Genomic DNA, 15,591 nt, shown 5'->3' with positions numbered 1-15,591 from the left:
AGCCGCGGGCAAAAGCTAGTACTTATATACATTGAAAACATTCACGACTCAGGAACAAATATCTGTGCTCATCAGCTCATCACACAAATAAATGCCCTTACCGGGATTCGAACCCGGGACCGCGGCGTAGCAGGCAGGGTCACTACGCGCTAGGCCCGACCGGTCGTCAAACGCAAGTTGAATAAGTTACTAACAAGGCAAGTTGAATAAAAACACTGACAGACCTGTGTATGTTGAGATGGTTGGAGAACACATTCCTGGTAGCGACGAGGTAGTGCTCTATACCGTCGACTGTGAGCCGGTACATGCCGAGGTACTGAGGGAGAAGCGTTTTGCCATGTCGCTCTACTATGTACTGAAAATAAACGTTAATATATTGATTATTCAAATAAAAAGCACCTGGAATATTAACACTTTCGAAACCGGGCTCTACGCGGCGCTACGACATTTTCGCTACATACGGGGAAACCCATGTAATCGGCTACGCTTCTACGAGCGGTGTACCCGACAGTCGGGTTCTTGGTAGCGAAAGTGTTAACCATGAGTTAACCCTTAACAAACACATCGGTACTGTAAGTAATTCTAGAGATATTTGGCGTTATATGCGACAGTTTCCGGGCAGTCACACTATAACGGCTCAGCCAAGACATTGGTCTAAGCGCGACAGCGGTGAGCGGCGGCCATACCTTGGAGCGAGACACAGCGATGGGACTTTTTCATTCGCACGTATGACTGCCGCTCACCGCTGTCGCGCTTAGACCAATGTCGTGGCTGGGCCGTAAGGGTGATTGTATTAATATGATGAATGAATGTTGTTGAAGGAAGTAAAGGGGGAGGAAAACCGAGAAAAAGCTCGATTGACTGTTAGAGATGATATGAAACGAAAGCGAACGATGATGATGATAATATTAGCCGTCATAGCTAAGTCACACCTCGGACACTGGCGACCAAATATATGAAAGAGGCGCGTTCCACAGTCTAAGCTCGTGTAGGTGAACACGTACTATGCTTGTATGAGTGAAATATGACGGGTAGACTGTTCGCGTTTTTGACAGGTGGTAACTTTCAGCGGGGAACGGGAGTGGCCATACTGTACGATAGTTCTCTTTATTTTACTGTGGCTAAGTACCCATAAAATATGTAAGGTAGTAGGGCAATTTTGATGGGGGGCAATTTCAATTTCTCAATTGATCATGATCAATGATAGACCCAGAGCCCAGGCCCGCCAGACCTTCCTCAAATTCTCAAGGATGAAACTTTGGGACAATGTAGAGTTCATATCGGCGGTTAATGTGTGCATATTTTCTAGTTCGGCCCATCGGCCAATTTTTTGCTATCAAGTGATGAAGGTGAAAAAAAAAAGTGCTTACTTTCCTTAAATTCTCAAGGCTGATTTTTATATATGTGTTAGAGCACGTTGTTAGAAATTGGTTATCATCAATGCCAGACCGTTTCCGCCGGCCATAACTTTTACCAGACGCGACAAAGTTGGCAAAAAACGACTCTAACTTACCTCATTTTCTCAAGCCTGATTTTGATATATGATACGCAGGGACCTATAACTAGACCGTTTGTAAGCAGCCAGACCAATCGGATGGACCCAACCATCCGCCAGACCGACTTAAAGTTTCGATATGAGCATTAGTAGAATTGAAATATTCCGGGTCTATAAAAGCTAAAAACTTGAATTTTCTACATTAAGCTACGTGTATATTGTATACTTGACGTAATAAGCGACTTTTAAAAATTTTACTTCTAAGGAAATAAAAAAATGAAAGTTTATATGTGGTGCAAGATTAATTTTAAGCTATGAATTTTGTTTACACTGCGTAAGTACATGTGTATTTTATTATAAATATAACTTTTACCAGACGCGACAAAGTTGGCAAAAAACGACTCTAACTTACCTCATTTTCTCAAGCCTGATTTTGATATATGATACGCAGGGACCTGTAACTAGACCGTTTGTAAGCAGCCAGACCAATCGGATGGACCCAACCATACGCCAGACCGACTTAAAGTTTCGATATGAGCATTAGTAGAATTGAAATATTCTGGGTCTATAAAAGTTAAAAACTTGAACTTTCTACATTAAGCTACGTGTATATTGTATACTTGACGTAATAAGCGACTTTCAAAAATTTTACTTCTAAGGAAATAAAAAAATGAAAGTTTATATGTGGTGCAGGATTAATTTTAAGCTATGAATTTTGTTTACACTGCGTAAGTACATGTGTATTTTATTATAAATATAACTTTTACCAGACGCGACAAAGTTGGCAAAAAACGACTCTAACTTACCTCATTTTCTCAGGGTGTGTAATGATTGGTATAACTTTTTTTGGTATAGTAACATTTGATATAACAACATTTGGTATATTTTTAAAGGATATAATTACTCATTTGACATAATCAACATTTGGTATAACAACAAAATATCTACTTTTATTTTGTATAATCAATATTTCGTATAACACTTATTTATAATAATCGTTATATGGTATAACTATCTATTGATATACGACTAGTATAATTTATTTATTTATTTTAAAACATATTGCCAATACACATACATACATACAATATACATTTTTGTATTGCCAATATGTAATGTGTTTATGTGACTGTTTGGTTTCTGAATAAACTAAAAAAAAAAAAAAAAAATATTTCAATGACATTACAGATAAATCCAATGCGTCATGAAACTTAAATAATAAAAAAAACAGTAAGTAATAAGAACATGAAGAAAAACAAACAATAAAAGTTTACAACTAAACAATTGATTTGGGCGATGACGTAACAGCGTGGCTCCGTTGCGTCGTTTGCCCCGGTGTAGGATTCGGCAGGTTGCCCCGGAACCGCCGAAAAACCACACCTTTCGGCCAGAAGTCTGCGCTCGCGATGGTGTACTGCAGCGGCCGCGGCACGCGCACAACGAACGAGCTGAAGTGCACGTAGTGACGCGACTGCAGCTGTTGCACCCTCAGCGTGTAGCCAGTCTTCCGGCGAACGTAGTCCACCACCTCGTCCGCCACGGCGGAGTAGTGCAGGCGAGACACATACAGCGCCCTACTCGGTGTTGCGACCCGTAGACCAGAATTAACCGGCTCTGCAGTGCCACACACAGTCTTTCGAGGCGCCCTACGTGTCTTGTTTTTCTTTCCACCAGTGTGAATCCCTCCTTATCCACACTGACGCTGGAGGACTTCTTGAGTGGGGCCCGTTCATCACGCACCTTAGTAGGTGCCTTGACCCGGTCAGCTGTTCGAGGCTGACCCACAACATCAGCATAAGCACGCTGACGTAGTGTCGAGTTTACCGGGGGCGGTCGCGCGCGCAGGGGGCGCGCGCGGAGCGGCGACACGTGCTGCACTTTTTACCGTGTCAGCATTGCGCAAACTGACCGACCGAACACTTGTGTCAGGCCGATTTATGTCCATATTAATATTTGAATCAGCCGTCCGAATTGGGGCATTCCGCAAAGTAGCGATTTCGTTGCGTAATTCGGCTATTGTTGTTAGGCTCGCTTCAAACTTAATTTTAACTTCCGCTAAACTTGATTTAAGGGCCACGATTTCCTTTTCCAAGCAGCGAACGTCGACTTGATCCGGCTCACGCGACGTCAGGATGGTATCCGTCGCTAAAAACTCCGGAATCCGGTCTTCATTCTCCTTTAGGATCTTCTTAATATCTTGAAGGGTCTTCTCCCCGGTTTCATCACCTCTCCGGTGAGGTACATATGTGCCGACGATCCCCAGGGACTGGCACAGCACTTGCTTCGCTTGACAGATGTCCTCGATGGTAAAACTCGACGCACGAGAACTTATCTGCATAGCAGCAGCCGCATCCATCTTTCCTTCCCGCAACAGCTTGTGTTTTAGCTGCAGGAAGGCGAGGAACTCGTTCACAATGGGTTGACTCGGTTTGGAGAGATCCATCGTGTCAATCGCCAACGCGGCCGAGCCGCGCTAAATTCGCAATTTATTTAATTACTCATAACGCGTCTACATCGCTGCGCGCGTTGAACTCGACTGATAATATAACCAGCAAACAATATAAAACATTCCATGAATTAAGTTTATTCTTTTTTGAAGGGATCACAGTTCTAACCTAACCTAACCTACTTTTCTGATAGTAGTACATATGTTTAAGGGTCACAGTTCTAACCTAACCCAACCTATTTTTCTGGTAGCAGCGCCTTGTGTGTAGTGGTCACAGTTCTAACCTAACCTACTTTTCTGGTAAATGATGGATCTAATTTATTGTGCAATTTTTTTTTATTTTATCTGTGCTTTAGAAAGAATTTGTGTTATACAATTTATTTATTATTGGAAATAAGCATTATACTCAAAGTATGTTATAATAAATGTTATTCGAAAAAATGATCGTTAAATTAAATAAGAATTATACAATTTGTTAGTATATTATTTTTTGTTATATTATTAAATAATTCTATCAAATCACCGTTATAATGACTAAAAATATATCAAACAAAGTTATATCGATCGATACGTACCCATTTTCTCAAGCCTGATTTTGATATATGATACGCAGGGACCTGTAACTAGACCGTTTGTAAGCAGCCAGACCAATCGGATGGACCCAACCATACGCCAGACCGACTTAAAGTTTCGATATGAGCATTAGTAGAATTGAAATATTCCGGGTCTATAAAAGCTAAAAACATGAATTTTCTACATTAAGCTACGTGTATATTGTATACTTGACGTAATAAGCGACTTTCAAAAATTTTCGTCAAGTATACAATATACACGTAGCTTAATGTAGAAAATTCAAGTTTTTAGCTTTTATAGACCCGGAATATTTCAATTCTACTGATGCTCATATCGAAACTTTAAGTCGGTCTGGCGTATGGTTAGGTCCATCCGATTGGTCTGGCTGCTTACAAACGGTCTAGTTACAGGTCCCTGCGTATCATATATCAAAATCAGGCTTGAGAAAATGAGGTAAGTTAGAGTCGTTTTTTGCCAACTTTGTCGCGTCTGGTAAAAGTTATATTTATAATAAAATACACATGTACTTACGCAGTGTAAACAAAATTCATAGCTTAAAATTAATCCTGCACCACATATAAACTTTCATTTTTTTATTTCCTTAGAAGTAAAATTTTTGAAAGTCGCTTATTACGTCAAGTATACAATATACACGTAGCTTAATGTAGAAAATTCAAGTTTTTAACTTTTATAGACCCAGAATATTTCAATTCTACTAATGCTCATATCGAAACTTTAAGTCGGTCTGGCGTATGGTTGGGTCCATCCGATTGGTCTGGCTGCTTACAAACGGTCTAGTTACAGGTCCCTGCGTATCATATATCAAAATCAGGCTTGAGAAAATGAGGTAAGTTAGAGTCGTTTTTTGCCAACTTTGTCGCGTCTGGTAAAAGTTATATTTATAATAAAATACATATGTACTTACGCAGTGTAAACAAAATTCATAGCTTAAAATTAATCTTGCACCACATATAAACTTTCATTTTTTTATTTCCTTAGAAGTAAAATTTTTGAAAGTCGCTTATTACGTCAAGTATACAATATACACGTAGCTTAATGTAGAAAATTCAAGTTTTTAGCTTTTATAGACCCGGAATATTTCAATTCTACTAATGCTCATATCGAAACTTTAAGTCGGTCTGGCGGATGGTTGGGTCCCTCCGATTGGTCTGGCTGCTTACAAACGGTCTAGTTATAGGTCCCTGCGTATCATATATCAAAATCAGGCTTGAGAAAATGAGGTAAGTTAGAGTCGTTTTTTGCCAACTTTGTCGCGTCTGGTAAAAGTTATGGCCGCCGGAAACGGTCTGGCATTGATGATAACCAATTTCTAACAACGTGCTCTAACACATATATAAAAAACAGCCTTGAGAATTTAAGGAAAGTAAGCACTTTTTTTTTTCACCTTCATCACTTGATAGCAAAAAAATGGCCGATGGGCCGAACTAGAAAATATGCACACATTAAACGCCGATGTGAACTCTACATTGTCCCAAAGTTTCATCCTTGAGAATTTGAGGAAGGTCTGGCGGGCCTGGGCTCTTGATCTATGATGATGTATCTACATCTACTGAACAGATGAACAAGCGTAACTATATAAACAGTGAACATCCTATTTTATATTATAATGAAAAAAATGTTAAACATGGAAAAGGCTTTCCTGGATTAGAAATAAACAAAGTGTCACTAGAATGACAAGATTAGATATTAGTTATCCGGAATGCATCAATTTATCGCGAATTTACATATATAATGATAACCATATCACCTGTCTATTGTTAGAGCTCGTTCATGGAAACCTTGATAGCATTTTCAGATTAACATTATCTTGCTGTTCGAAGGGAAAACAAAGACATTTGGATATATATGCACTGAGCATTTTCATGAATAAAATTCTGTTATGTTGCATAAACTAAGCGCTAGTGGCCTAGCGGTAAGAGCGCGCGACTTTCAATCCGGAAGACGCAGGTTCTAATCCCGGTTCGTACCAATGAGTTTTTCGGAACTTATTATGTGCGCAATGTCATTTGATATTTGCCAGTCGCTTTTCGGTGAAGGAAAACGTCGTGAGGAAACCGTAATAATTCCAATAATGCCTAATTATCCTTCGGGTTGGAAGGTCAGATGGCAGTCGCTTTCGTAAAACTGGTGCCTACGCAAAATCTTGGAATTAGTTGTCAAAGCGGACCCCAGGCACCCATGAGCCGTGGTAAATGCCGCGAACGAAGGAGCACGATTAAACTAAGAGGTCAAAAATTGGGCTACCTTTCAACCCACTCCATTGGCCCTTTAATTTCGATTATTAAGAAAATTTGTAGTAGAAGTTATTATAACTGTACCAAAATTTGAGGTGCCTCAAACAAACTGTCTCCGAGAAAAAAATAATTCAGTCACAAATCAATTGATCTATCAATCAGTCACCTGCCTCTGTCTTGCCCTTGTGCGTAAAAGTTTACGCACTGCATGCGCGGTCTGGTTTGACATTCTATGTATGCACGGGCGCAGTCAACGAGGCACAGCCACATTTGCCAGGTCTGGACGTGGTAATACTGTAAAGTATCGCATTATTTACAAATTGATCGTAAAATCTAAGTGGATGGTACAGATGGACAAAGTACCTGCACCTTGACCACAATTGAGTATCGTAGCTAGGATAAAGCCGGTTGTGACTACTAAAACTTGGCTCGAGATTGACATAGTCTAAAGAATTTCCAGAACCTATGTTTACTGGATCTTTTTTTTTATCCATGACTTCCATGAGCTATCCCGGCATTTTGACACGGCTCAAAAGAGCTTAAGTAGGCAATTGTTTTTCGACAGCCACTGCCATCTGAGCTTCCACCATTGGGGGCAACTTAGGCCCCATTTCTTCTTTAAATCCTGTTACCATCTGTTTGCGTAGCTGAATGCACAAATGCTCACGATAATGGCTCTTTCGTAGCTATCTATCTCTATCGCCCTTGCGTTTTGGCGCGACACTGGAGAGAGCCAGACTACATCTCTGCGGCGTTTCAGTGGCATTTCGCGTCGCAGAAATGCCATTCGGCTACAGGGCCTGCTGGGGTGTAGGGCTCGAATCATATTTCGCCATTTACTCCGGTTTTTGCCAGTTTGGGTAATCCATTAGTCCGTTTTCACATTATCCGATCCGATATCGGATGTCGGAAGGTTTTCAATGGAAAAAATCCAAGATTGCGCCTGAAATGTATGGGATATCGATCCGACATCCGATATCGGATCGGATAATGTGAAAACGCACTTAGGATTGGTTAATTCCTTCGCCCAAAAGAAACTAGAAGGTATGCTTACCGGATGGTAGTGTTTAAGAAAGGAATGCATCCTTTCCACCTCCTCCGAAGTGAGAGTTTTGAGGATAAACAGCCGGTCGTAGCTCTGATAGAACTTGGCGCCGGATTTTCCGGACGAGTCATCCGGAATGGGCTGTGACCTGCGAACAAAAAATACAAATTATTTTGTAATAATATAGCATGATAAGTTATGGACAAAGCTCGTTCAGTCCTGAATTCTCGTTTCAATCCAAACAAGGCAAACCACAACGATGGAAAATGAATAATCGGGAAAATATACATCGAAGCGGACAAGGTTCTCAAAAATACCTGACAAAAGCGAGTTTAAGTTATACTTTTGTGCACCTTAGCGCTCCTATAGAGGTATTTTACTGTAGGTAAGTGCGATTGCAGCAATCGATGGTTTTAATGTTGTTATAAAATGATGTCGATGTAATGTGTGAACGCTTTATGTCCTAAATGTTGTTTTATAGCTGAAAACTTGAGTGGTTTAAAATAAAGGAGAGGAAAATAAATTTAAATTTAGTTGGAGGCCAAAATCTTTTTCGGCTCAGCTACCTGTGGCTGGACAGTAGATTTTCACCTAAAAGTACAGCATCACCTCTACCAAATATTTGATAAATGTCACCCTTGCCATGTAAACGTAAGACCATTTTTGTTACAGAAATCGCGAAGCGTCTGGTTGGCGTCTGGTGACCGAAGAGCTGGCGACTTCCTCGCACTATGTATCAGCATTGCCATACAGCGAGGAAATTTCGCCAGCACCTTTGGAACAATGCCTAAAGGTCTTCTTTTAGTTTAAGTTACTTACTAAGTTTTATTCTTAGACTTAGTTTCTAAATTTAAATTTGTTAGTTTACTTTAGAAATACAAAAAGGAGAGTAATCTTATGTTATGTCATATTGCGTTTAAAGTAATTTGTCAACTTAACCCTTCTCTGAACCAGATAAGGTTAAGTGACACACTGACGTACTAAGTTCAACGGTTAATTACACGTAGCCTTGACAATAGAATATAGTTACAGACAATGTTGCTAACGATTGTGGCGTTCCACGTCTAGAGGGTCCTGATTATGGAGTGTAGAAAAATCAGGCGAAGGGTCATTCCAAGAGAAGACAATTCTTCTAATACTCCGGAAATTTTGTGTCTGTGTAATGTCAAAGAGGATCGAGTATTATAGAGAGTTACTGTCAAAGTAAAATGTGTAATTACAGTGCATAGTCTGCCATCTCTTGACACCGACTTGAAACTTTTGAACCTCAGTTTTGACATTGACATGTGTTAAAATGTCAAATATTAATATTAGCGCCATTTAGCCGAGCGTTCCCCAAAGGTGTAACGCCATCTAGGCCACCGTACCTTTTTCTCTATGGCTTTGAGGTACGTTTTTTTCTTAGACTTTATCCGTCTATACGGAGTTACATATGTCTTTGGTAATGTCAAATGTGATATGGATTTTAATTGTCCGAAATGTTTTTTGTAATTAATTTATTTTTCAAGACGTAACTAACATATTGGTAGAATATTATCGACCGTTACAAACTTGACTGAAGTAGCTGCAATACATAATAAAACTATTTCAACAAAATTAAAATTTTGAAAAAACCCGCGACCGCGACATAGTAGACCGATTTTCATGAAACATGGCTAAGAACACTCCCGACTAACTCAGCTTTCAGACAAATAAAACTAAATCTAAATCGGTTCATCCGTTCGGGAGCTACGATGCCACAGACAGAAACACACACAGACCGACAGACAGACAGACGTCGTTTTTGTGTCGGGGGTTAAAAAGGTTTCTCGCGAAATGCATCCAAAGGAGAACAGCCGCAAAAGCGACAGCTTTAGATTATAGTTCCAAATCCCTCTCCGATGGCGCTAGGGGACACTAGGGAATGACACGAAATTAGACATTATCAAGAGATATTTTGCCTATGGGGGCTTTGCAGCGCCACCTACAGTTTTATGTGTGGACTTCTCATACATTAAGACATTGTGTCCCTGCCAGTGACCCTGCCTGCTAGTCGCGGTCCCGGGTTCGAATCCCGGTAAGGGCATTTATTTGTGTGATGAACACAGATATTTGTTTCTGACTCATGGTTGTTTTCTACGTATACAAGTATGTATTTATCTATATAAGTAAGTATATTGTCGCCTAGCACCCATAGTATAAGCATTGCTTAGTTTGAAGCTAGGGTGATCTGGAAAAGGTGTCCCCCAATATTTATTTATTTATTTATTCTTCCTTTTCTTTCTACACTCTATAGTCATAATGCTTCCTCTGTGTTAAGGAAAAAATTGTGTTGGAATTTTAGATAAAAAACATCCTTACTGGATGAAACATGACACTTCAAAGAAGGAAAGCCTCACTGATTGGTTGGTATTGTTGCGTGATATGAATCAATCAACCAACTAGCCTCAACCGGCCGCGGATAATTGAGAATAATCGGATTATATTATAGGCTACATGAAAACATAAAGGATTGTTTTATCTTATCGCTGCATCTTGATAGAGCTCTAAATACGTATGGCCCATTTTTGTATTTTTTTAATACATACATACAATCACGCCTGTATCCCATGAAGTAGGCAGAGCATATAAAACTACTCAAGGTTCAGTGCCACTCTTGGCAAATAAGGGTTTGAAAGAAAACGAAAATGTGACATTGCAATGACAGTTTTTCTTTCATACGTGAGAGCGAGATGATATGTTTTTTCTCTCTCTCACATAACACAAATATTTATTTACAAAAAGATAGTTAGACAGTTTTTCTTATTTATTTTAATAAATCTTAAAAGTAAAAGGGAGATTAAAATATGTGCTAGATTCGAACCAGGGTTTTCCGCTTGCCTAAACCACTCGGCCATTGCAAACATTCCAAGTATATGGCAATACATCCAAGGATTGTGGCGCCCCCTGTCCATCCCTAATGTAGTTGAATAAGTTTATATTTTAATAGTCATGTGTACTTAAAAATACGAATTAATTTAAATTTTAATAAAAAACCAATAATAAGGCGACTGTGGGATATGAGGTAAATTGTGGTGTAGGCGAGAGGCTGGCAACCTGTCACTGCAATGTCACAGTTTCGTTTTCTTTCAACCCCTTATTTGCCAAGAGTGGCACTGAAGCTTTAGTAGTTTCATGTGCTCTGCCTACCCCTTTATGGGATACAGGCGTGATTGTATGTTGTATGTTGATGTTCAATAAAAATAGTCAATTTTGTACTTGGGGTACAAACTTCCGGTTTATTTTTGGTCAGACTGTATAACATAACAACCAAATGGAAAGGTCCACTAGTGGACTAAGAGCCCAGAGCCGCCAGACCTTCCTCATTTTCTCAAGGATGAAACTTTGGGATAATGGAGCAAAAAAAAAATGGCCGATGGGCCGGGCCGGACGGGACATTAAACGTCGATACGAACTCTACATTATCCCAAAGTTTCATCCTTGAGAAAATGAGGAAGATCTGGCGGCTCTGGGCTTTTAGTCCATAGGCAAAAGAAACCAGGAACAATGATCGCAAAGTGTTACTTGAGCGTTTGATTTGAATATAATTTTATTGAGATGATTTAGTACTCATACAAGTACGCGTAGACTTAAAGAGATATCTTTGACGGAAATGTAGGTAAGTAAATAAGGAAACAAGTGCATTCCAATATTTGCTCTGAGGCATGAGATAACGCCGTCGCAACAGATTTCAGACAAGGATGGCCTGTTGCGGTACTAATGATCAGAATACATTCTTTCTTACTTTATCTTCGACCGTGGGTTTAGGGTTAAAATCATTTTCACCACACCAACTGGTAAAGGCTTACTTTGCTATTCGAAAACAGATAGCAAAACTGCATTTTATCCACAAGAGTGCAAAGTAATTTTATATTTTGAGCGGACTGGTAGAATATACCTACAAATGATGATTCTGAATCATAAATATTAAATAAATTGATAGATTTGATTAAGTTTCATGTTTTATAGTCAGTATTTTATTCGTGTTGGTGTGGTGAAAAATTTTGTGTTTCACTCGGTGGCAAAGTTTGTTTAACCTTCGTGCCTTGAAACCCTAGCAACGCTCAGGTTCCACTTTTTGAACCACGCTCTACGCTCGCGGTTCAATATTGGAATCTTTCGCTTGTTCGGGTATCAATATTGGCACGTGCGGTTAAACAAACTTTGGTTTGGTTCCAATTGGTTGGCTGTACTATAACTACGTACCTATGTATTTACCCATATCCATTGTCTTATAAGGTGCCTTGTTGTACAAATTGCAGAATTTGTTTCCCTCTTTCACTTTCTCTCATTTACCTACAGGTTAACTGAAAGAGATTACACAAAGGGATAATTTCGCCTTTGTACTTCACATCTCAATGTAGGTATAGGCACAGTATAATAAAGAGTACTATCATACAGTATGGCCACTCCCGCTCCCCGCTGAAAGTGCCGCCCACCCCCTCTCGGTTACCTCACGGTTACCGCCTGTCAAAAACACGAACAGTCGACCTGTCATATTTCACTCATACAAGCATAGTACGCGTTCACCTACACGAGCTAAGACTGTGTGCAGGAACGCGCCTCTTTCAATATATTTGATCGCCAGTGTCCGCGCGAGGTGTGGTAATTCGTAATAACAGTATTTTCTAACACAAACATACAAAGCACTCAGCCTTGAGAATGTAATTATTAATATTTGTTTCCCTTTTGACCGAAAAATTGCCGTCGGGTCGAAATAGCAAAATATCGTCCCTATTTTTAAAAAAACTTGTATCTTCCTCTGTCAATGAAAAGAAAATTGTATGTACGGAATGCATATAGACTTACTGCGTTTTAACTTTGAGGAGCAGCGTGAGATACGAGATTTTTTCAAAGTAGTGACGATATGCATCTCTCACACTTATATTAAGTACTTGTTATGTGGTAAATTGAGTCTTGAAGGATTTAGTTAAGTCTGTAGAGTTATATGAATAACAATTGATGATTCAACTATTGAAAGTTTGTACGGAAGTCGGAACCCTCGGTGGGCGAGTCCGAATCGCACTTGACCGTTTTTTTCTATTTAACTAAAATCGCTAGGTGGTTCCTGATGAGCTGAAAACATATTCTTACTTACCTGTAGTAAAACGTAAAAAGGGTCAAGAAACAATAGTAGGCAGGTACTTACCTTTATTTCATCGTGCAATTTATGTACCTAATTATCTAGTGAACCTATGCCCAAAGCATTTTGCAACTTATTCATTACACTGAAATTAATATTTTACCGTAACGAAGTGTTGACCATTTCTTTTTTTTTTGCCACTTTTATGAAGTGAGATATTTTTGAAAAAAAAATTGCTATTTCTACTCAGAATTACTAGCTTTTTCAATCCTAGTAGTTAAAAAAATTGTCCCATACAATTTTTTCTTATTTTGTTGCCATTTTCAGTACATTTTGTATGGGGTAACAAAAGAGAAAAGTAACAAAAATGTATGGAAATTCTGGGACACTTTTTATCTCCCAGTGAGATTGAAAGTACTCGTGATTTTGAGTACAATTGACCTAAAATTCCCTAAAACAATCAAAAAAATTTTATTGGCAAAAAAAAAAAGAAATGCTCTTTTATGACTTCCATATAGGCACCGGTCCCACCAAACGCGAGTAAGCGATGAGCTACCGGTGACATAATAGTTATTTTCCCCTCACTAGCTCGGAAACACGTGTTTTGTCCTTTAATAGCAGCGGGTAAAAACGCATTTTATCCACTAGTGGGTAAAGTAATTTGACCTTGAATAAAGTCAAATTAACTGCTTTAAAATTGATAAAAGTAGGTGAATCTAGTAATAAAGATGATTTACCACCTGTGAAACTCCTGGAAGCAGTGATAAACGCATTTTTTGCGTCGTAGTTTCCTCGTTTTCGAAAAGTTTTGTGTTACACTCGGGTGCAAATGTATTTTACTTCTCGTGTGTTAAAAAACTCGCAAGTTCAGGATTCTATTCTCGAACCACTCGCTTCGCTCGTGGTTCAACCTATAGAATCCTTTCACTAGCTCGTTTTTAAATTCCACACTCGGCGTTAAAATACAACTTTGCCCCCTTGTATAACAAATAAGTATTGTTATACAAGAGACACGAAACTTTTCCCCTCACTAGCGAGGAAAGTACAACGTAAACAACGCGTTTATCACTGCTTCCAGTATTTCCACAGGTGGTAAAACATCTTCATCACTAGATTAACCCACTTTTATCAATTTTAAAGCAGGAAATTTACCTCTATTCAAGGTCAAATTACTTTATCCACTAGTGGATAAAATACGTTTTTACCCGCTGGTGTTAAAGGACAAAACACATGTATCCGAGCTAGTGAGAGGAAAACGAACAAAAGATAGTCGCTCCGTGTAAATAAAAGAGAGAGCGAGCGATTTATAGTTCACCGCTCAGCCACGAACTAAGTAACGAATAGAGATGCAACGAATAGTTGTTTGGCCGGATACCGGATACCGAATATTCGGCCCAACCATCGGCCGAATATTCGGTATCCGGCCGCCGAATATTCGGTCAGTAGAAATTTACCTACAATACCTACAATTTAAGCAGGGAGCGGGCGCGTCGTGCAGGTTTTGACTTATTTCGTAGTGAACTTCGCGCGGAGTCTGGTTTTGTTTAAATGTTGTTTTTTTTACATAATAAAGTGCTATGATTTTTTACATTTTATTTGTTTACCCCGAAATCATTCAATCAAAAATAGCACATCCGGTATCCGGTCGGATAGTACGTCACTATCCGGTATCCGGCCGAATGTTAAAATAAGGGCCGAATAGGCCGGATACCGAATAGTAACCGAATATTCGGTGCATCTCTAGTAACGAACTAAGTATAACTCGCTCGCGCTGTCATCGCGTCTCTTTTATTTACACGGGAGAGACTATCTTTTGTTCCTTTCTATCGTCGATAGGTCCTCGCTTACTCGTTTTTGGTGAGACCAGTGCCTCAGTGCCAAATGTGTCTGTTATTGCTTGCAGTGCATTGCGGTGTGTAGGGTGCTTAAATGGTTCCAATTTGTAATGGCCGCGTGCCAGAAAACGATATACTCGTACGATACCGTTTTTATTGCTAATCAAAAAAATATTTGAAACGAAAAGAGTTCACGATAAGGTCTTATCGCTTTTAAGAAGCGACGCATAGAGTTAGTCTAAACTAAATCTGCAGCGAGTTTGATAGCACGGAGAGTGTGTCATAATTTCGTTATTTAATAATAGTTATTTGTTATACAAGGTTTGTTATACAACTTTGCCCAAGTTGTATTTTAACGCCGAGTGTGGAATTGAAAAACGAGCAAGTGAAAGGATTCTATAGTTGAACCACGAGCGAAGCGAGTGGTTCGAGAATAGAATCCTGAACTTGCGAGTTTTTTAACACACGAGAAGTAAAATACATTTGCACCCGAGTGTAACACAAAACTTTTCCCCTCACTATAGCGAGGAAACTACAACGCAAAAAATGCCTTTATCACTGCTTCCAGTAGTTCCACAGGTGGTAAATCATCTTTATTACTAGATTCACCTACTTTTATCAATTTTAAAGCAGTTAATTTGACTTTATTCAAGGTCAAATCACTTTACCCACTAGTGGATAAAATGCGTTTTTACCCGCTGGTATTAAAGGACAAAACACGTATTTCCGAGTTAGTGAGGGGAAAAGTAAATTAAATAAATTTATTTTGTTACCAAATTGACACGATCAAACACACGGTGTTACCGAATTCACCGCAGAGTTAGTTTAATACAAGTCTACC

General features: G+C 39.3%; 2 protein-coding genes across 3 annotated transcripts in view; one reads left to right on the top strand and one right to left on the bottom strand.

Annotated features, from left to right (window-relative positions):
- Positions 1-15,591, top strand: part of LOC125233768 (beta-ureidopropionase-like) — a 494,359-nt gene that overhangs the window by 17,049 nt on the left and 461,719 nt on the right. The gene's annotated exons all lie outside the window — the stretch shown is intronic.
- Positions 1-15,591, bottom strand: part of LOC125233765 (phosphatidylinositol 5-phosphate 4-kinase type-2 alpha) — a 29,364-nt gene that overhangs the window by 5,274 nt on the left and 8,499 nt on the right. For both annotated transcript variants that reach the window (XM_048139855.1, XM_048139857.1), the window contains 2 exons: positions 7,824-7,962; positions 225-355 (listed from right to left, as the gene is read on the bottom strand). In XM_048139855.1, the coding sequence (XP_047995812.1) occupies positions 225-355; positions 7,824-7,962 (270 nt within the window). The remainder of the gene's footprint in view (positions 1-224; positions 356-7,823; positions 7,963-15,591) is intronic.

The sequence above is a fragment of the Leguminivora glycinivorella genome, chromosome 15, assembly GCF_023078275.1.
Source record: "Leguminivora glycinivorella isolate SPB_JAAS2020 chromosome 15, LegGlyc_1.1, whole genome shotgun sequence".
Classification (NCBI taxonomy): Eukaryota; Metazoa; Arthropoda; class Insecta; order Lepidoptera; family Tortricidae; genus Leguminivora; species Leguminivora glycinivorella.
This window is presented reverse-complemented; position numbering and strand designations above follow the sequence as displayed.